Source organism: Mobula birostris, chromosome 4, assembly GCF_030028105.1.
Source record: "Mobula birostris isolate sMobBir1 chromosome 4, sMobBir1.hap1, whole genome shotgun sequence".
NCBI classification, from domain to species: domain Eukaryota; kingdom Metazoa; phylum Chordata; class Chondrichthyes; order Myliobatiformes; family Myliobatidae; genus Mobula; species Mobula birostris.
Genome location: NC_092373.1, coordinates 94,140,137 through 94,161,252, shown reverse-complemented (window position 1 = coordinate 94,161,252; position 21,116 = coordinate 94,140,137). Strand labels below are relative to the sequence as shown.

The 21,116-nt window shown below is 37.5% G+C and overlaps 1 protein-coding gene across 5 annotated transcripts in view; it reads left to right on the top strand.

The window, feature by feature from the left end:
- The first annotated feature begins 725 nt into the window (after window positions 1–725).
- The window catches only part of pask (PAS domain containing serine/threonine kinase), a 67,720-nt gene continuing 47,329 nt past the window's right edge, over window positions 726–21,116 (top strand). For 3 of the 5 annotated variants that reach the window (XM_072255787.1, XM_072255791.1, XM_072255790.1), the window contains exons 1-8: window positions 726–813; window positions 3,711–3,969; window positions 9,193–9,404; window positions 9,799–9,969; window positions 10,614–10,754; window positions 15,125–15,259; window positions 16,245–16,371; window positions 19,360–19,544. In XM_072255787.1, coding sequence (XP_072111888.1) covers window positions 3,756–3,969; window positions 9,193–9,404; window positions 9,799–9,969; window positions 10,614–10,754; window positions 15,125–15,259; window positions 16,245–16,371; window positions 19,360–19,544 — 1,185 coding nt within the window. In that variant the 5' untranslated portion in view covers window positions 726–813; window positions 3,711–3,755. Of the gene's footprint in view, window positions 814–1,544; window positions 1,582–3,710; window positions 3,970–9,192; window positions 9,405–9,798; window positions 9,970–10,613; window positions 10,755–15,124; window positions 15,260–16,244; window positions 16,372–19,359; window positions 19,545–21,116 lie in introns of those variants that run through there. The other 2 variants (XM_072255789.1, XM_072255788.1) reach the window with 2 other exon arrangements.

Here is a 21,116-nt window from a genome sequence, read left to right as displayed (position 1 = left end):
CCAAATCCCTATCCCACTCCTTCTCCACTTTCTCTCCCTCAACCCCCCCCCCATCTTGTCCGCCATTACTGGACCCACAAGACCCCCTCCCAGCAATTCCCATTCTTTCCCCACTCTCTTTCCCTCAACAAGTCCCAAACCACATTCACGCATCAAGGCCCAGCAGTTCAGCCAATCAGCCCTCAGCCGTCTTTCACAATCCGCCAAACTTCTGTCAGTACCTTCAGTTGAACTCTATTTGTGAGTTTCTCCTAAGCTGTCAGTCTGTGGTTTTGTATTGTCATGCTCTCCTGCTCTACTCAAGCCCCTGTATTCCACGACCAGAGGGCTCTGTCTGTATCTTGTTTTACGGCGGTTGGCATCCAGCTGCATTACCGCCACCCTCTGCTCCAGAATGTGCACTAGACATACATTCTAAATCCACACACACACACACCTACACTTCACCCTCCCATCTTTGACCATCCTAGTATCCTATTCCTGTTTATTCGTCATATTCTATAAAAAACCCCTGTACCCCACGACCAGAGGTCAAGATCGATATCCCCTTTAACCTCGCTTGCCCCGCCTTCCCCGTGCCCATGGTTACAGGAACCACGCGCTCGTCGCCAAGCAAACGGCCCTTACCACAAGTCCCGCCTTCAGAGGCTATTCATTTGCTGACCGCGGCGCACTCCACAGTCTCCATGCTCCATTGGTGAGGAAGGCTGTCAGTCGTGGCGAGGAGCCAATGGTTTAAGGGGGAATTTGGCGGTGAAGCGCGGGACCTGAGTGGGTTATGGCGGTTTTGAGTGTGAGGGGAAATAACGGCAGGTAGGTTAGAGATGCAAGCAAAGCAAAGGGTAGTACTGGCTGCCTGGTTATCTACGTGTTGCCCTGGGGCTGATCATATAAAAGAACCTGAACTATAACTCGCCGCCCTGGGTCGTGCATCTATCTCGACTTGCCTGGGCTGGCTGTTGGCTCGTCTGTGTCCAACCCATCCTCGTTCATCTGGTACACTCCTACTGGCTGCTGTGCCGTGTTGACCAAGGCCTCGAGTGCCCCTCTCCGACTCCTAGCTTGAGTGCCTACCCCACCCGGATCGTCTGGCACGCCTCCTCAGGGTTGGGGGCGACTTGCTTGCACCCCGGTTTCCATAGACTCGAAGTTGGCCTATGAGGCTACGCGGAACCTGCAGCTTCTGTCAGAGGGGAGCAGGATATGCTTGATAGGAAGGTTAACGGGTTGATGTACTTCTGCTTTTTTACTTTGGGCTTATGTGTCCTCTTGAAGCGTTGACTCAGCTCTCGCTGTCACCTACTCATTCATTTTGAATGGTTATATGCTAGATATTCCCTGGAATCATATTTTAAGGACTCTTCCAAGTCCAAAAAGTCTATAGAAATTCTGGAATCACTGATTGGTCTTGTTCTAGGTTTGGTGTCTTGATCTTCAGAATTCTTACCTTAATAAAACTTACGGTTCTGTTGGTTCACTGATGGTGATAGTAAATTTCATCTTCAACATGAGATATGGAAAGTGGTGTGTGATCCAGGGTCCTCATGAACTTTATTATCAGATGGCAGTGTTGTACAACAGGTAGGTGGGTAAAGGACAAGACCCATTCTCTTGTATGGTTCTGTGAGTGAATGGATGATGGCTCTCCATTTGTGTGCAAATACGGGTGTTATTCGCATGCTGCAGCTCAGTTACTGAGGATGGGATGAATCTCCAATGGATATGACATGGGTTGAACAGTTTTTCGTTAGTCCTCTGAATTAGTTCCATTTGAGTAAGAAGTTTGTTGGAGATGAGGTACAGTATTGTAGCAAGAAAGACTGAGAGAATTATCAGGTATTGATAAAAGCTTGCTTGAAAATGATTTGACCTGAAGTTGAATCTGTTGCGGAGCCTATTTTGAAATAATGACCTGCATGTTATTGTGTAGTTGGGTATAAGATAATGACATATGCTTTTATCTCAAAAAAGGCCAGGAATTTCAGTGGACAACCCGATTTGAGAACAATTTTTCACATTCCCTCTGAACTGACATCATTGGAGCCATTTGTGCATCGGTATGCTGAATGAGTTCATGCAGGCCCAAGTCTTCTGCCATCAGTCCAGTCTAGCCTGACCCTGAGGGAAGCTGGCTTTGGGGACTGATGAGGCTAACGGCTGAGCAGAAAAAAAGCCAGAGTAGGGCAGAGACTGATGAAATTGAGAAGAAAGGAGGGGAGATGGGTCTGCTGCAAGGATGAAGAATAGAATCTGCTTTATCCAGGCAGGTGCTGGAGGCAACATCCACCTTTTGACGTGCCCAGGCAGAGCTCTATACTGAAGAACTGTACTGAGCATCAGCATATGGAGATTTTACCTTGGAGCAGGAGAGCATGGAAGGGTTGTGAAGGGAAAGCAGAGGGCAAGAGCAAAGATAGCAAGAAGGTTGGCCCAAACAAGGCAGGATGTAGAGAAATGCCAGGGTTAATTTTCAATCCCTGCCCTAACCGTTGTCTTGGCTGTTAGGCCGCTTGTCCTAGTGAGCTCCTATCCTGTAACAGTTATTGGATCAACGTCTGTTACAGCAGGATGGTCATTGTTGACAGTGACTTGCCATTCCCTGCCTGACTACACAGTAGACTAATCACAGACTAGTCACTGAAGTTGATCCTTATTGACGATGGCGCAATAGGGCAGATAGGGCGTGAAAGAAGGGAAGTAACAACAATAGGCTTTTTTTTAAGCTCTGAACTTTTGCAGTAGATCTGTCTAGCATTATTAAACAAAGTTAGAAATTTGTTAATGTTGGGACATTTGACCAAGAGGTCTGTGAAGGAAGTAGATTTAAATTTAGCAGGTGAAGTTGCAGATGTGATGGAATACAGCTGATTGAAGCAAGCTTTCATCTTGTCTCCTGAGTAGAGCAGATAAGATTGGATATTGATTCTGCGACCACTCCCTGCCCTACTGCTGATTGTAGTACATTCTCATGGCTTGTATTCTGAGGAGAATGTTAGCTACCTTTTTATGTGACAGGTTTAAAAAGTTGAGATGTTGCTATCTTAAACACGAGATTCTGCAAATCCCGGAAATCTGGACACACACACCAACCTACCTGGAGGAACTCAGCAGGAAATGAATAAACAGTCCACATTTTGAGCTGAGACCTTTCTCAGAACTGGAAAGGAAGGGGGAAGACACCAGAATAAGGTGGGGGGAGGGGAAGGAACACAAACTAAAAGGTGAAAGGTGAAGTCAGGTGGGTGGGGAAGGGGGGGATGAAGTCAGAAACGACCCGAAACGCCCTAATGAAGAGTCTTGCCTGAAATGTCGACTGCTTATTCATTTCCATAGATGCTGCCTAACCTGCTGAGTTCCTCCAGCACTTAGGGGTTTTGCAATGCTCTTCTCATTTCTGGAGGTAAATGATTTCTAGCTTTGAATTTAAATAATGGTTTACCTACTGATTTTTGAGTGAGGATGTGGAATATGTATTGCTACCTCTGACAATGAATATCTGTCTTTTTGGTATTGCCCACAACCCCCAAATATTAATGCAAATATGTTTCTAAGGAACTGTAAGGAACTCCTAATGACAATCATCTATCTTTAAAAGCATTTTTTGTCTCTGTAAATATTTCCTGATCTGAGTACTTCAAGCATTTTCTGCTTTGGTTTTGCATATATCTGCACTATTTTAATTTGTCTTTGCTTGTGCTTACTTTCCTCAGGTGAATGCTTAAATAACCTCTGGAAAAAGTGCTGGTGCTAAAAAGATGGATTCTACACTGGGCTTCTTGGATAGCAGAGGCAAAGCCTTTTCTCCATATGATAGTTTGGAAAATGGCAAGAGGTCAAGGGCAGCTGTGCTTGGAGTTAAGAGGAAACTAAATGATTCATTTGACCTCAGCAAAACATTTCCACGAACGGTGAGACCTGCCCTCCAGAAGATAGTTGCAGGAACATACTGGAATTTAGAGTCATTTACAGGTGGGCTTTATTTTGTAATAGTGTGCAGGAATGCTGTTTGGTTGGATGAGCATAGATTTGACTCCAGTTGCAATAAATTTAAAGGAATTGAAGTGCTGCTTTAAATAAATCCAAAAAAGAATTAATACCTTTATTTTTCCAAAGTAAAAAAAATTGGATCACTCAAAGAAGGCTTAAAAAAGAAATTTTGATAAATTAAACTACAAAGTTTAAATTTTTTAAGATTAAAAAAATTGCGGAACTGGAGCCAAATTTGTAAAGAATACTTAATCACAGGATATAGGTTTAAATTAACAACTTTAGCTAATTGCATAGGTAAAGCAGCTCCCAATAACGGGTTAAATAAAACTGTTTTACAACTTTCAGTTCCAGGTCTACCCAAATTGGCCGATCACTGTTATCAACCCAATATAACCAAAAAGACATGTATCGCAGATTAACAGCCCAATAATACATTCTTAGATTAGGCAAAGCAAAACCTCCATCCTTTTTCAATTTTTGTAAGTGACATTTACTAATTGTTGGTATTTTATTATTCCAAATAAAAGATAAAATAATAGAATCAATCCGATCAAAAAAACTTCCTAGTCAAAAAAACAGGAATATTCTGAAATAAATATAAAAATTTTGGTAAAATCATCACTTTAACTATATGAATATGACCAACAAGTGAAAATGTAAATGGACTCCATCTACTAAATAAATACTTCATAGAGTCTACTAAAGGAAGAAAATCGGCTTTATAAAGATCCTTACTTTTTAGTAATTATAATACCTAAATATCTAAAAGAATCTGTGACTTTAAAAGGAGTATTATCATATATAGAGACAGAATCATTTAAGGGAAACAATTCACTTTTACTAAAATTTATTTTATATCCTGAAAAACCTCCAAATTCATTAAATAATTTTAGCAAGGCAGGAATAGATTTGTCAGAATTAGATATATAAACCAATAAATCATCAGCATAAAGAGAGATCTTATGCATGGTCTCATTCACAAAATCCCATAGATATTTTTAGCCTCACGAAGAGCAATAGCAAGGGGATCTAATATTAAATTAAACAACAAAGGACTTAATGGACAGCCTTGCCTTGTCCCTCGTGAAAGCTGAAAAAAAGGAGACGTACAATTGTTAGTGACAACAGTAGCAATAGGGACTTTATATATCATTTTAATCCAATTATTAAAATTAGCACCAAAGCCAAATTTCTCTAAAACATTGGATAAATATTTCCGTTCGACTCAATTGAACGATTTTTCAGCATCCAAAGATACAACACATTGTGGAATTTTAAAAGAGGACGAATATATAATGTTAGATAGTCTCTGAACATTTGAAAAAGAATAGCGACCCTTTATAAAGCCTGTTTGATCTTTAAAAATAATCTTACCCAAAATATTCTCCAACTGATTGGCTATTATCTTTGACAGAATCTTAGTGTCGACATTCAGTAATGAAATGGGTTTATATGAAGCACAGTCAGTGGGATCTTTATCTTTTTTAAGAATTAAAGAAATAGAAGCCTCATTAAAAAGTAGAGGGCAAGTCACCTTTCACAAAAGAATCCTTAAACATTTCCAACATATACAGAGAAAGCAACTTACCAAATTTTCTATAAAATTCTACAGGATAGCCATCAAGTCCTGGGGACTTACCAGATTGCATTGAAAAAATAGTTTTATGAATTTCGGCTTCAGTGATTTGAGCATCAAGAGTTTTTTGATCCTCAGCCGAGATTTTAGGAAAAACAATCTTTCATAAAAAAGCTTTCATTTCAGAGGAATCTAATGGACTTTGAGATTTATAAAGTTCAGCATAAAAATCTTGAAAAATCTTATGAATTTCTTCATATTCCTGAGCCAAGGTACCATCTCTCCTACAAATTTTCATGATTTGCCTTTTGGCTGCAGCCATTCTTAATTGAGATGCAAGCAGTTTATTATTTTTATCTCCAAACATATAAAATTGGCTCTTTAACTAAAGCAAGTATCCTTCAATGGGATGAGTTAATAACAGGTTATATTGTGATTGAAGTTCCACCCTTTGTTTAAATAAATCAGTATTGGGGGAAATTGCATAGATATTATATAAATCTTTAATTTGTTTTGAAATTCTACTTTAGTCTGTTTTTTAAGTTTAGCTGAATAAGAAATAATCTGACCATGTAAAAATGCTTTAAATGTATCCCATATAATTAATTTAGACATACCCCCTATATTATTAAAAAGAAAAAGTTCTTTTATCTGGGTTTCAAAAAAACTGACTAAGTCAAAGTTTTGCAATAATGTCTGGGACATGCGCCAAGGTGGGCGGACAAGAATGACATCATCAAATTGAAAATACAAACTCAGAGGCGCATGATCAGATATAGCAATAGCGTCATATTCGCAAGTTTTAACACTAGGCAAGAAGTGGGGATCGATTATAATATAATCGATCCTCAAATATTTTTTATAAACGTGAGAAGAAAGAATATTTTCTATTATCGGGATGGAGATACCTCCACAAATCAATCAACCCAAAATCAATCAAAAAGGAATTAATAAATGACGCGGATCAATTTGGAAGTCGCTGATTGGTTGAGCTCTTATCAATCATAGGATTTAAGCAGCAGTTAAAATCCCTGCCCATTATCAGCATATATTCATTTAAATCAGACAGTAAAGCAAATACCTTTTTTAAAAAAAGAAGGATCATCTAAGTTAGGACCATACAAATTAACCAAAACCACTTTTCTGTTACAGATCGTATCTTTAACAATTAAAAATCTACCATTAAGATCTGATTCAATATCCTCTTGTATAAATATATTAGGTTTAATAAAAATAGACATGCCTTTTGTTTTACTCTGAGAAGTAGAGTGGAATTGCGAACCATTCCACCATCCAAAAAATCTGTTTTGATCTCCCTCCCTGATATGTGTCTCTTGAGCAAAAATTGTATCAGGTTGGAATCGGTTAATAATTTTAAAAGTCTTTTTTCATTTAATAGGATGATTCCAACCACGTACATTCCAATTTATTATATTAATCTGTTTAAATACCATACTATAACTTTATTCTACTTTATACATGTGCAGAGCACATACCAATACCGGATGATCAAAAATTGCGGTGATGAGGAATATAACCACATTAAAAAAAAACGCACATGCTCCAGAGCCACCCAATGGGGAAAAAACTGCTAACTCTAAACCCACCCACCCACACCCGGAAGCCCGAAAAAGGCAAGCAATCTATAATAGAGTTCAAAGCTACTGACTGCTCTGTTTGTGTTTTCTTTCCCTCCCCCCAATTAGTAAAAAAGTAGAGTGACCTTGTAAAAAAAAGACAATAAAGTCTCAGCAAAAAAAGGTATTTGCATTCCATCAACTAATAAACAAGAAAGAACCAAAATAATGTTATCTCTTAGAGAGAAAAACCAGCGCCATCTTCAAGTTTAATATTAATTCCCTTAAAAAACTTTAAATTCAATTATAAAATGTTATAATAAAACAGAAAAATAATTATTAGTATATTTGACCCAGCTGAATTTTCAAAAAGACTGATTAATAATATCATAACCCTCATATATAGCCCTATTAGTAGGAAAAAAACTATCAATTAGCTGATTAAAAAAAGAAACAAGCCAAGTAGTAAATTAAAGGAACAAATCCCCTTATCTTCTTCTCTCAGTCAAATGTTCAGATGATCATTTTTTTACTTTGGAAAAATGAAGGTATTAATTCTTTTTTGGATTTATTTAAAGAAGATAGATTGATGCCTTTTGAACAATTAATTGATAAATATTCTCTTTCATACTCACACTTTCTGCAATACCTTCAAGTTAGACATTTTTTACAAAAATATTTAAGTAATTTTCCTTGCATATTTGAGGCTGACCTGTTAGATACTATTATGAGTATGAATCCTTCGATCAAGGGTTCTATTGGAAGAATTTATAATTTATTATTACAATAGGGTAAGCGTCCTTTATCTAAGATTAAACAGGATTGGGGAAAGGAACTCAATTTGACTTTTATGATGGAGGATTGGATGTGGATTTTGACGTTGGTTAACTCTTCTTCAATTTGTGCTAGCTACTCATTGATTCAGTTTAAAATTGTACATCGTTATCATTTGACGAAGGAGAGACTTTCTAAAATCTTTTCTAATGTTGATAGTCATTGCGATAGATGTAAAACTGAGATAGCTACACTGACACAAATGTTTTGGTCGTGTTCTATATTGGAACAGTTCTGGAAGTCAGTTTTTTTCAACAATTTCTAAAGCACTTAAAATTAATCTACAACCTAATAAATTAACTGTACTTTTTGGAATAATTCCTATTCATCGTATTTCTGTGTCTGACCAACATGTTATTGCATTTGTTACATTGATAGCTAGGAGGGCCATTTTGTTGAAGTGGAAGGATACATCAGCTCCCACTTCGTCACAATGGTTCTCTCAAGTGATGCTATGTCTTAGTTTGGAGAAAATTAGAAGTCGAACCTTTGAACCTTTATTTGATTTTGAGAAAAGATGGGGCTTATTTGCTCGTTATTATTATTTGAGCTAATTAATTTTTTCCATGATCGAATTGTAAATTTTTTAGTGTATTTTCTTGCTGGCGGTTTGATGTTTATTTTTAGAAGCTTTTTGTATGACGCATGACTCCGGGGTTGTACACCTAATGTTTTTTTTTCCCTCACTTTTTCTGCTTAGTGGGGTTTTTTTTTGTTATCACAAAAATTTTTTCAATCTTTAAGATAATGTCTTTTTTGAGACATTGTAAGTGTTGTTACTTCAATGTACTCATGTTATTTCTTTTGTATAATATAACAATAAAAAGATTTGAAAAGAAAGGAATTGAAATGCTGATTGTTATATTAATATGCATTAGGAAAATCCACACAATATTTTACTTTTATGTGTAGTGTTGCCTATGTGATGATCTGTAAAGATCTTTGCTGTGTTCTTGCTATGCATCCCAGCCTTTGGAAAATATTGGGCTTACAGGATGCTTTCATTTGTTCTAGAGGGGCATGTCATGAGCGCCCTATCTGCTATTGGAGGAATAGTGATAGATCAACAAATTAACATCTTGCAGGTTGAGGATCAAGTTGTACATATTGGCCGAGACTCCAGTCCTCGTAACAATAAATTGGGGAGAAAAATGTTAGAAAATATGAAAACAAAAAAGACTGATTTCGGCTTGACCTTTCCTATTATTCCAACAGGTGATTCTCTGAACTCCTACTGTTATTCTTCTGTGGCTTCTCAAAATCTTCTCTTGCCAAATCTTAGTGGTTCCTTCTCTTGCCCTGAGCCGGCCTCAAATGTATCAAGCAACCTTTGGAATCTTTTAGGAGGTGACAACAATTCAACTCTCCCCACTACAGTACGGAATCCTAACAAAGCCATACTGACAATAGACGGCTTGACTACAGAGGTATGAGGTAACATTTTGATTGTTTAGCTCTTACTGCAAATTTTTTAAAGGCTAGATAGGCAGCATTCAATATTATAGTTCTGATTTTCCTTGCTTTCATGCATCTAACACACAGTTGTACAGACCAAGTTGGAATTGTTTGCTGAAATACTGTAAAGTTTTAATACAATTTAATCTAGCTTGTTTTAAAATCAATGAAGTAACTTCTTATCCATAACTTCTTTTATTGATCTAGTAGAATAATTATTCTGAGAATAAAAGAAAATAATGTGATTTTTATCCATTCCCCTTGGTGCCATATGACATTCCTGGGAGTATATCAATAAGTTTACTTTTACTGTATGGTAGAGCTTGTAATTTTGATGCCCAGTTGTCATTCTTTATGCCACAACAGATACTGGTGGCTAATGACATGGCTTGTAAGCTGCTATGTTATAGTAGCAAAGAACTGATTGGTCAGAAATTATCTTCATTCATATCAAATTCCATTCATGGGCTGGAAGAAGCCCTGTACGAAGAACATCCAGAAGTTGATGGACAAGTTGTGACTGTCTCTGGAAAAGTGGTATGTGGTCATATCAATACATTTATTAGATGTGTTCACTCATGTCTTCACCCCAACTCAATACTTCTAAAGTGCTGTTGACAGTAATAAATTTATTTCACGGTGAATGATGCAAATTATTTCAGAAGAGCTGTTTGAATAGATCCTTTGGTAATATCAAAGCTGGAAGGGCTGATTATGGGAACAGGAAAATTAATTTATGTTGGGTCTCTACAGACAACATGACCAAAGCCTAGCAGTGCAATGCAAGAGGTATGATCAGGCCTTAACAAGCTGTGGGATTTCTGCAGAATGAGCACTGTACTTGGGACATTCATGTAACAATTTTCACACTGAGTGTGAAAATAACTGGAAGTCTTTACTGTACTGAACAGAGTCCAATATTTTAATCACTGAAACTAGTTTCTTTTAAGAGTGTCTTTCATTTTCATTTGATAGGGATGAAGATGGGTTATGATAAGAGAAAAATATTCATTTGAGCTCGTGTTGATTTAACAAACATCACTGCAGGTTAACATAAAGAGAATGAAATGGATTAGTAAAAAGGGATGAAATTAACTAATTAAATTGCACTAAGTAAACTGCATTCCTGTAATAGTTATCCTTTTTTTTTTCTCATTGTGATTTACATTTATAATCCCCAGATTGATGTTATTGGCAAGGGTGGAGTACAGATACCAGTGTCATTGTGGATGAAGCGCATGGCTGGTGAAGAGAGAGAGTGCTGTGTTGTGGTGATGGAACCTGTGGAGCGACTTACTGCTTCTGTCACATTTGCAAACACTGTAAGTTTTCAGCTTAATTTCAACATACAGTGGTTACATGTTGTAATGTGCCACAGAATGCTGTAGGATTGATCAACACCAATTTAATTTATACACTTCCATTGATTTATTAAATACCCCAAAGCAAATGAGGGCAATGAAACCAGATTGCTGGTGAGTAGAGAAACATGATAGCCCATTGAAATGTGGATCACTATTAGTAATAAAATCTATATTCCTCTGTTTCTGGCCTCTTGCACATTCTGGCTTTAATCACTCCATCATTAGCAATTATAACTTCTATTGTTGGGATCCTAACTGATGGAATTCTGACCCTTAAGCTTTCTATTTTTGTTTTCTCCCAAAAATATTTCTTCAGTTAAACTTTTCATAAAATGCTCTCACATTTGCTGATGTGATTTAGTGATAAACTTTGATATTTTTATCAAAGGGTGGATATTCCATAACTTAGGACCTGGATAACAGAAGGCATTCATACCTTCATGGAATGATTAAAATTCAGATGTGCAAGATGGATAAGCATAGACTTCTTGGAGGGTTGTAGACTGGAGGAGGTTGTACCATAACCCGTCTGCTCTGTGCTTTGGAAAATGAAGGCAAGTATTCTGTATGATGCCTTCATCTCCTTATCTGTCTGCTTCTACTTTCTGACATCTGTAAACCTGTATATTGTGTATTTCCTATCATATCAAACCTGTACATGGGGTCCCTCTGTTCCCCAATACTCCCCATGGCCCCACCGTTCATTGTGTATTTCCTATCATATCAAAATCAGAGTTTATTGTCTTTTTCAACAAAAATATACAGAGCATCATATAAGCATAATTCCTAAGGAAAACATATTCAACATAAATTATACACTTTTTTTTTTAACAAGAAGGAACACTATTCAAACAAAAAATAATTCCATTGTAATGCTAGTAGTCATAGTGATGCTATACTGAGGTAATGACTAGGAACATACAGATTGGTTGTTGAATTTCATTTTTTTTTTTTTTGTTTTGCACTATTTGTAATTTATAGTAATTGTGTCTTTGCACTGCACTGCTGCCACAAGACAACAAATTTCACATCATAGGAGACAGTGATAATAAACATGATGCTGAACCTGGGGATGTGGGACTTCAGGTTTCTGTTCCTTTGCCTGATGGCAGCAGTGAGAAAATAGCATGGCCTGGATGATGTTACCTTCTTGGGGCAGGAGTTTCAGTAGATACCAGTGATGGTGAGGAGAGATGTGCCTGGGATATACTGGACTGAGTCCACTACACTTTGCAGTTTCTTATAATTTGATGAACCAGACCACGATGCTAATCAACTGGCTGAAGTGTTTACTGACATCTCTAATTTCAAGAAGAATGTGCTAACCTGCTTCCATGACCATAGTCCAGCAACATTTGTATATCCACTGTGATGAAGTGCTTTGAGAGGTTGATCATGAAACATAGAATTCCCGAGGAATAACTGGTCAAAAGCAGATGCCATTTCATAGGCTCTTCACTGAGCCTTGAAAACACTGTTCTTCACTGACTACAGCTCTGCATTCAACACTATCATATCTCATCAAAACTAATTAACAAGTTCCTGGTCCTAGGCCCAGATACTTCCTTGTGCAACTGCATTCTCAATTTCCTCAGTTGCAGACTCCAGTCAGTTCAGATTGGCAGCAACATTTCCACAATCACCATCAGCACAGATGCACCACAAGGCTGTGTGGTTAGCCCCCTGCTCTACTCACTTTATACTCATTCAACGTCAGCAGAACCAAAGAGCTGATTATTGAATACTGCAGGAGGAAACTGGAGATCCATGAGGCAGTCCTCAACAGGGGATTGGAGGTGGAGAGGTACAGTAAGTTTAAATTTCGTTGTTTTATAATTTCAGAGGATCTGTTTTGGGACCAGCATGTAAGTGATATTACAAAGAAGGCACACCAGCACCTTTGCTTTCTTAGGAATTTGACAAGTCTCCTAAAACTTTAACAAACTTCCATAATGCACTGAGGAGAGTATCCTGATTGCTTGCATCACAGCCTGGTATGGAAACACCAATGCCCATGAGCAAAAAAGCCTACAGAAAGTAGCGAATACAGCCCAGTCCATCACAGGAAATCTCCCTTTCCATTGAGCACATCTACAGGGAGATTTTCCGCAAGAAAACAGAATTCATCGACTAGGACCCCCACCATCCAGGCCATGCTCCTTTTTTGCTGCTGCCATCTGGGAGTAGGTACAGGAGCCTGGAGTCTCACATGACCAGATTAAGGAGCAGTTATTACCCTTCAACTATCAGGCTCTGAACCAGCGTGAATTACTTCACTTGCCTCAACACTGAACTGTTTCTCAACCTATTGACTCAATTTCAAGAACCCTACAACTCATGTTCTCAGTATTATATATTATATTTATTATTATTGCATTTGTATTTGCACAATTTGTCATCTTTGTGTGTCGTTTATCCTTGATTCTATTACGTCTCCTTGTACCTACTGTGAATGCCCACAGAAAATGAATCTCTGATGGCATATGGATACAATACTTTGTTGATAAATTTGCTTTATTCTCTGTGATGCAACCAGTCAGGATACTTGCACCAGTGCTTCTGTTAGAGTATTCGGTGGCATACCAAACTAACTGAACCCCAAAAAAAGTAAATTTGCCGTTGTGCCGCCTTTGTGATTATGTCTCAATACTGGGCCCAGGACAGGTCACCTAATTTGTTAAAGACCAGGAATTGAAAGCTGTTGTCTCTCTACTGCCGATTTTCCCCCAATGTAAACTGGCACATATTTGCTCTCCTTGCCCTTCCTGAAGTCAGAAATCAGCTCCTTAGTTTTACTGACATTGAGCAAGAGGTTGTTGCAGCACCACTCAACCAGGTATCCTATCTTGCTGGTGTATGTAATGATGTTGGAGTACAGTCCTTCCTCAGAGCCTCCAGATACAACCCTAAGATGTATTTTCTTGTGGGCATATTCAATAAATCCAATAACCATAATAGAATCAATGAAAGAGTCCACCAACAGATGGACAACCAGTGTGCAAGAGTCAGCAAACTGTGCAAATACAAAAGGAAAGATAAATAAGTATTAAATATTGAGAACATGAGATGCAGAATCCTTGAAAGTGAGTCCATTGGTTGTGGAGCAATAATGGGGCAAGTTGAGTGGAGTTATCCCCTTTGGTTCAAGAGCCTGATGGTCGACGGGTTGAAGATGATTGCTGCTTTCCTGTGACAAACTCTGTTTAGATGTGCTCAATGGTGGAGACGTTTTACCCGTAGGATTTTGTGTTCAAGAGTATTACTGCTTCCATACCAAGCTGTGATGCAGCTAGTCAGTATACTCTCCATCACACATCTATAGAAGTTTGTCGAAGTTTTAGATGTCGTGCCAAATCTTCATAAATTCCTATAGAAGTAGAGGTGCTACTGTGCTTTCTTCATAATTGCATGTGCGTGCTGGGCCCAGAACAGGTCCTCTGAAATGATAACACTGAAGAATGTAAAGTTGCTGACCACAAACAGGGTACTGATTACAGTTAAATAATCAAATTAAAGTGTGAAAATCATGAAGGTCTGACCCCTGTCTCTAGCGTCTACATTCCCATTGACACAAAAGGGCCATGGTTCCTATAGTCCATTTGAGTTTATTGGGAAATGTATTACTATGTAACAGCTTAAATTGGAGTAAAATGTATAAATAAAAGGATGACATCCAATTGTCTGTAAAAATCTGTTAATCCATGATTTGGAACTGAAATCATAATGAATTTACTGTATTTCATTTCCTGTATACAAGATATTTTGGTGCATGTAAATTGGCTGCTGTGGGTTTCAAAACAGTAATTCATAAAATAATACAGAAAATGCAGGAAAAACATTTTGCCATCAGCTTGTTTCTCTTTCCCCATTCATTGAACATTTATTTTCTCTTTTCCTAATTGCCCTTCAATTTGTAGAAACTGATGGTGTTCTGATTAGTTTATCTCTAATTTTTCACTTTTTGTTTGTTTTTTCCCGCTATCTAGCTTCACTATATACAGCATAATTCCGATAATCTGCTTTTCAGAAATATTGATTGCTTTGTTTTCTCACTCAACCAGGGTCCCACTTTCCATGCTCTGCTAAACCACGCCAGAACTCCAATTTTTATGCATCCTTGAAACTTACTAGGTTCATTGGCAAAGCTATTACCGTACTGTATAGCATCCAATAAGTATTGAAAAGTCTGCAAAATCTGTTGGTCAGTGAACTCCTTTGCATGCTGGATTCTTAAGTTTATTGCATTGTAGCTTATGGGCGTGCATGTGCTGCATTTTGCATTAGTTTTGGGATTATTTAAGAGTAAAATTTAACGTTTCTTTATTTAGGGCAGAATTTTATCATGTGACAGACCGTTTGCCTATCTCCATGGTTACGCAACTGAAGAAGAGATTGTTGGTTTTTCAATAACTGATGTCATACCTTCAGTAAAGATACCCGCATTGTGTAAGAAGATACCAAAGGTTTGAAACTGTTGAATGTGAATGTAATGGAATAAGATTTAAGGTCAGACTCAGATTTAGACTAAGAAATCCCTCTGAAATGTAAAATAAGTGTGATTTGCATTGTTATCCCTCATTTTTCATCTGGCATGGTTATTTTGAAACTGTAAATGCATAAGATCTTACCCTACTGCTCACATAATTTACCAGTTGATCTTTTTCCCACCATCTAACTGTCCAATAAGTGTTCAGTTTTTCTGTCCTTCACTTCTAATTGAGGTAATCTTTATTCCCCCTGTTGCTTTGAGATCACACATCTGCAAATGATTTTTTGTATTAAAAATGATTGATCATAAACTGTTTGGTTTTTATCCTGTAATTTTTCAACAATTAGTATGAGTGAATCTCTTCAGAAAATATGCAGATCATATTTACATCTTGCAGGTGTTTTGCATGTAGCTAGAATTTAACCAAATCCTAGAAGTGCTCATTTAAGATGCGCAACTTGGTCCTTCCCTTGACTACCTGGCTGAGAAAAATGTGGAGATTGTATAAAGTAAACAAAACTTCTCTGTAGACAAAAGAGATTGCAAATGCTGTAATCTGGAGCAAAAAAAAACTGCCAGGAGATCAGCAGGCCGAATGGCATCTGATGAATTTTGAGTCAATACCCTACATAAGGACATGCAGGGTCTCATCCCAAAATATTGACTTCCACAGATGCTGCTTAGCCCTCTAAATTACTCCACACTTTGCAATTTCGCTCCAGAATTTTTTTTGTCTGAGAAATATTTTGTTCATCATTACAGTTGTTACAGTTAAAGGTGGCAATACCAAGTTAACACTTGGGTATCCTTAAATTGATAGCTCGTTAAAAAATACTAGGGAAAATACTGTAAATTCTCAACAATGATGGGAAAACAACAGGACTTGGAGACACTGGTGCTTCTGAAATGGATGAAATGCTGGGTGATTTTTTTTTCACTTTCTAGTGTTTCTCTTTCAGAATTTGAAAATTCAGCGAGCTGTTGGCAGAGCTAAAGATGGCAACACTTTTCCTCTCAGTATTAAACTCAGCCTTAAAATCCCAGAGAAACACGACACTGACATTCAGAATTGTATTCAGGTAGCAGGTAAAGTATAAAAAGCTCTTTGGTACGTATTGTGCTTTATAGACTGACTCTTGGTGGAGTAAACAAGACAATAAGAATGAAGTGACTTGTGCTTACCCAAGCTGATAGGTGCTTCGTCATGGCGGAATTTATTGTTGCAGAAGTAGTATGAAAAGCAATAAAAAAAAAAGCGTTTTATTTTTGAAGCTGCGCTGTAAAATTTGTCAGCAAACAAAGTGAACAGATACTTAATCTGAAACAAAGACAAAAGCTGTAGGGAATACAGCAGGTCACAGCATCTACGAAGCAAGGTAGAAAGATAGCTTCCCTTTTGATTTTAAAACTATTCCCACATTTTAAGTGGTAGTGCTCAGTAGTGACATAGGTAGTTATTCTGAACTATATCTTACTAAAGAATTTATTTGATTGCTGCTGGTTTGTATAGGCAGTCCCCAGGTTATGAAAGGGTTCTATTCCTGAAAACTACTTGCATCTCAAATTTTCCTAGCAGCAAATGAATAAAAACAGCGGATCACAGAGACTGCTGAGATAAGAGAGTGAGCACACCTGGAAAGGTGACAGCCAGAAAGTCTTATTGACTTGAGTGAGTATGCTCAGCATCCCCAGCTCTTCTCAGACCCAATCCCTGATTGTAGAAGCTTAGGGGCCGGAAGGGAAGATGATATGCTGGTGGGGTGGGGGAAAAGCATGCAGAAATATGCCTTGTTCCCACCAGAAGATGCCTGCAGCCTTGTAGCAGCCAGCAAATCTATCCCAATACAGCTGGCAGCAGCTCAATCTATTAATTCTCACCAAAAAAATATGGCCTGTGCCTCAGTAACATACAGCTGTATGTCAGGCTACAACCTCATGGTCCAACTCCAAATCAGTTGATTCACCTGACCTGCTATAAAATTATGGAAGCTTAACTTGTTTCAGAATTTCTTAACGATGCATTGGGAATTTTTTTTTTTTTTTTTTTGAAGTCAGCTCACTTATGTGTGTGAGTTTCCATAGTAATCTGGGGAGCATTTGTACTTGCAAATTTCATTTGAATCTTATTTCTGATTGTTCTTTAATGTAAGTAGTCTTTAGTTTTCTCTGAAATGTCAATGTTGTAGGGTCTCTTAAAATCAGATCACAGAACTAGAGACCCATCAAATGCTGAAACTATGAATAACATTCTCTTATTTGTGACTTCTGTGGTTTAGGAAAAATATACTTACTATTTTATTAAGCTGATTGCTTGTAGTAGCTGAAAGTTAATGCAGGTTAGGTCCAAACCTTTGTAAACCTTCTGACTCAGCTACTGCTTTCACATTCCTTTCAATCCTATCCTGTCCACTCCTATCATCTCCACCAATCCATTCACTTATCTGCTTTGATTTCCAATTGGAACCACTGGAAAAGATGGGCTGCACTTGACAAACATCATAGGTTATATAAATCTACATTTAGTGATTTGAATGTTGGTAGACGAGTAAGCTTTTTTTAATATTGTGATGTATTAACAAGCTAATTTAATCCAAATCCAAAACATTTTTTTAAAAGTGGAAAAATATGGCCATGGTTAGGCTACATTGGTCATACTGTCTTGCTGTGTGTTTTATTCTCAAGATTACTTAAAATTGCTCAGTGTTTCTCTAAAATAAGAAAGATTTTTTAAAGTGAACATTTGAAGAATTTTATTTTAATTTCTATCAACACAATTCAGTTAAAGAACTAGAAAAAATAAAATTAGTGAATTTTATTTGAGATCTTCAGAATAATGCAGAATTGGTCCATGTGGATAGATTAATTGCATAGTTTATGGAGGACTAGTACAAGTCATTAAATGCAGAAAATGAAACGATATATTGTAAATACTTTGTAGGTCAGGCCAGGCAATAACTGAGTGAGGAATGGTATTTTCATAAGTATTTTCTCTTTGAAAGCTAGCTGACCTGTTGAGTTTTCTTCGCATTTTCATTTTTTCTGTTATTTGACGTAAGCACAGAAATAGATTTAAAGCCCCGAGCTTACATCTTGGAAAGTTATTGACTTAAGGAACAAATTGTCAGTTTATGCAGTGAAACTGTATTTGCTGCAGCCTGTTAAATAGCTGGATGAGTTTCTGGCCATTGCTGAATAATATATACAAAGATTAATGTGTACTTGTGGCCATATCACTCAATCACAATTTTCTGAAAAACAGAAGGGGTTGACAAATGTGTGATGTTATTAGAAGTGACAGGAAGGAGGCCGTTGAGAATCAGCCTTATTTACTTGCTACATTAAAACAGTAGTTTTATGTGACTGGATAGTAAATTGTTTGTGAAGTGCAAAGAGCTAACATGTCGATTCTAATTTTATTTATTCATAATGGGATTTTAGTTTTTGCATTCCAATTCACCTCAATACATTTCAGGCCAAGACCCTTCATCAGGACTGGAATAAAAGAAGTACAATTCATCTCTCTCCTATGAGTCTATGAATAATGAAGGAGATTTTTCATCCCACTGTAATTGTGACAGTTCTTTAATTGATCTAGACAATTAGTCCTATTTCCGTTCTCTCTCAGATCTGCAATAATTCCCTCTGAATGTTGTTGAACCAGTTTTTTTGTGGAGGGGGAGAATGCATTTTAGTACTATGCCTTGAAAGTAAATTGTGCTTAATTCTTCCCAGTGGTTTTTTCAATTTCTTGTCATCTTTTTAATGACATTTTGTCCATTCATTTTTCTGTGTCTCCTGTTTCTTCTTTAAATTTTTGATCTGTTTCACTTTTTTTAAACTTGTTTTCATTTCTTTTGGGTATGATAAAATGAGTTTCAGAACAGAGTTGCAGTCTTCACATTAACTTCTATCAAATGGAACTGAGAGAGAAATTTCTTATTTAGGTCCTTTGTAACCCATCCATGAGAGTTTCTGCTATTAGAAAACAGATGCTTTCAATGAGTGCAGCTAACACTCATGATAAATTTCTATTGCTAATTTACTTTGTATTTTAATGACTGTCTTTGTTCTCAGCAGGATCTCAGGATGATGTGAATCAAGCAATCAAAGACCAAGAGACCGTTTTCTCTGGAGTTTTGTGGGTTTTTACTACCATCAGTGGACTGATCACTCTTCTGCCGGATGGAGCAATCCACAGTTTGAATAATAACTTTGCTCTTATGTTGTTTGGCTATAAGAAAGCACAGTTGTTGGGCAAGGTAAGCTGCTGAAAGGGTTAGTGAGATACTAGGGCAATTGAGCTTGCACTTGTTAGGGAATCTACTTAATCCTAGCAACACTTTCATTTATACGGCACATTAAATTAACATTTCATAGAAAATTATCAAACACAAATTGATGTCATATCACTTGGAGGGTAGAAGTGCCAAAGCTGTATCTTTTAGGAAGTGTCTGAAGAGAAAGGGAAGCATGGAAAGAATTCAGGACCTTGAGACCTTAAACTGAAGCAGAATCACCTATAATGAAGCAATTAAAAAATAGTAAGACTCCAGACTTTGAGAAGTGCAGTAATATTGGAGGTTATAAGGCTGAAAAATTTGGGAGAGAGCAAGCCATCATGAAGGATTTGTAAAAAGAGGATTTCAGCAGTTCCTCAAATTTTGATATTGAGGCCTTGCTAAAACAGGAACTAATGTAGCATACAGACATATTAGCATGTATCACTCACATGGGAGGAGACCACTCCCTTCAAACTGGCTCTGCCATTTAAGGCATAGCTGAACTGAATGTAATCTCAACTCTCCATTCCTGTCTACTTATGATGACCTATTATCACCAGAGTGATTCCTGGGATGGCAGGACTTTCATATGAAGAAAGACTGGATGAACTGGGCTTGTACTCGTTGGAATTTAGAAGATTGAGGGGGGATCTGATTGAAACGTATAAAATCCTAAAGGGATTGGACAGGCTAGATGCAGGAAGATTGTTCCCGATGTTGGGGAAGTCCAGAATGAGGGGTCACGGTTTGAGGATAAAGAGGAAGCCTTTTAGGACCGAGATTAGGAAAAACTTCTTCACACAGAGAGTGGTGAATCTGTGGAATTCTCTGCCACAGGAAACAGTTGAGGCCAGTTCATTGGCTATATTTAAGAGGGAGTTAGATATGGCCCTTGTGGCTACGGGGATCAGGGGGTATGGAGGGAAGGCTGGGGCGGGGTTCTGAGTTGGATGATCAGCCATGATTATAATAAATGGCGGAGCAGGCTCGAAGGGCCGAATGGCCTACTCCACCTATTTTCTATGTTTCTATTATCACCTTGTTCATCTTCCTTTGCCCTAAAAATATTCCAACACTGTTTCCACAATTGTTTGAAAAAATCACTGTGGATATTTTTAAATTGTACCCCATTTCTGTCTTAAATAGGTGACCCTTTCATTTTAAATAATGACCTATCTTTCTTAATTCTCCCACCAGAGGAAACATCTGCATCCATATCAATCCTGTTGAGACCCTTTGGGACCTTAAACATTGCAATTGAGGCAGCTCCTACTCTTTTAAATTTCAGTGGATAAAAACCTATACTGTCCAACTTTTCCTTGAGGAAACAATTGCCTTGTACCAGTGTAGTAAATTTCCTCTTAATTGTTTCCAGAGCGTTAATATTCCTCCTTGGGAAGACTACAATTGTACATGTACTTTAGCTGTGGGCTTACCAAAACTTTACAAAAACTGGAGCATAACTTGTCTACTTTTATATTCAATTATAATGCTTTGTTGGCCTTTCCAATTACTTACTGCAGCTGCATCTTGCCCTTTTTTCAAATTACA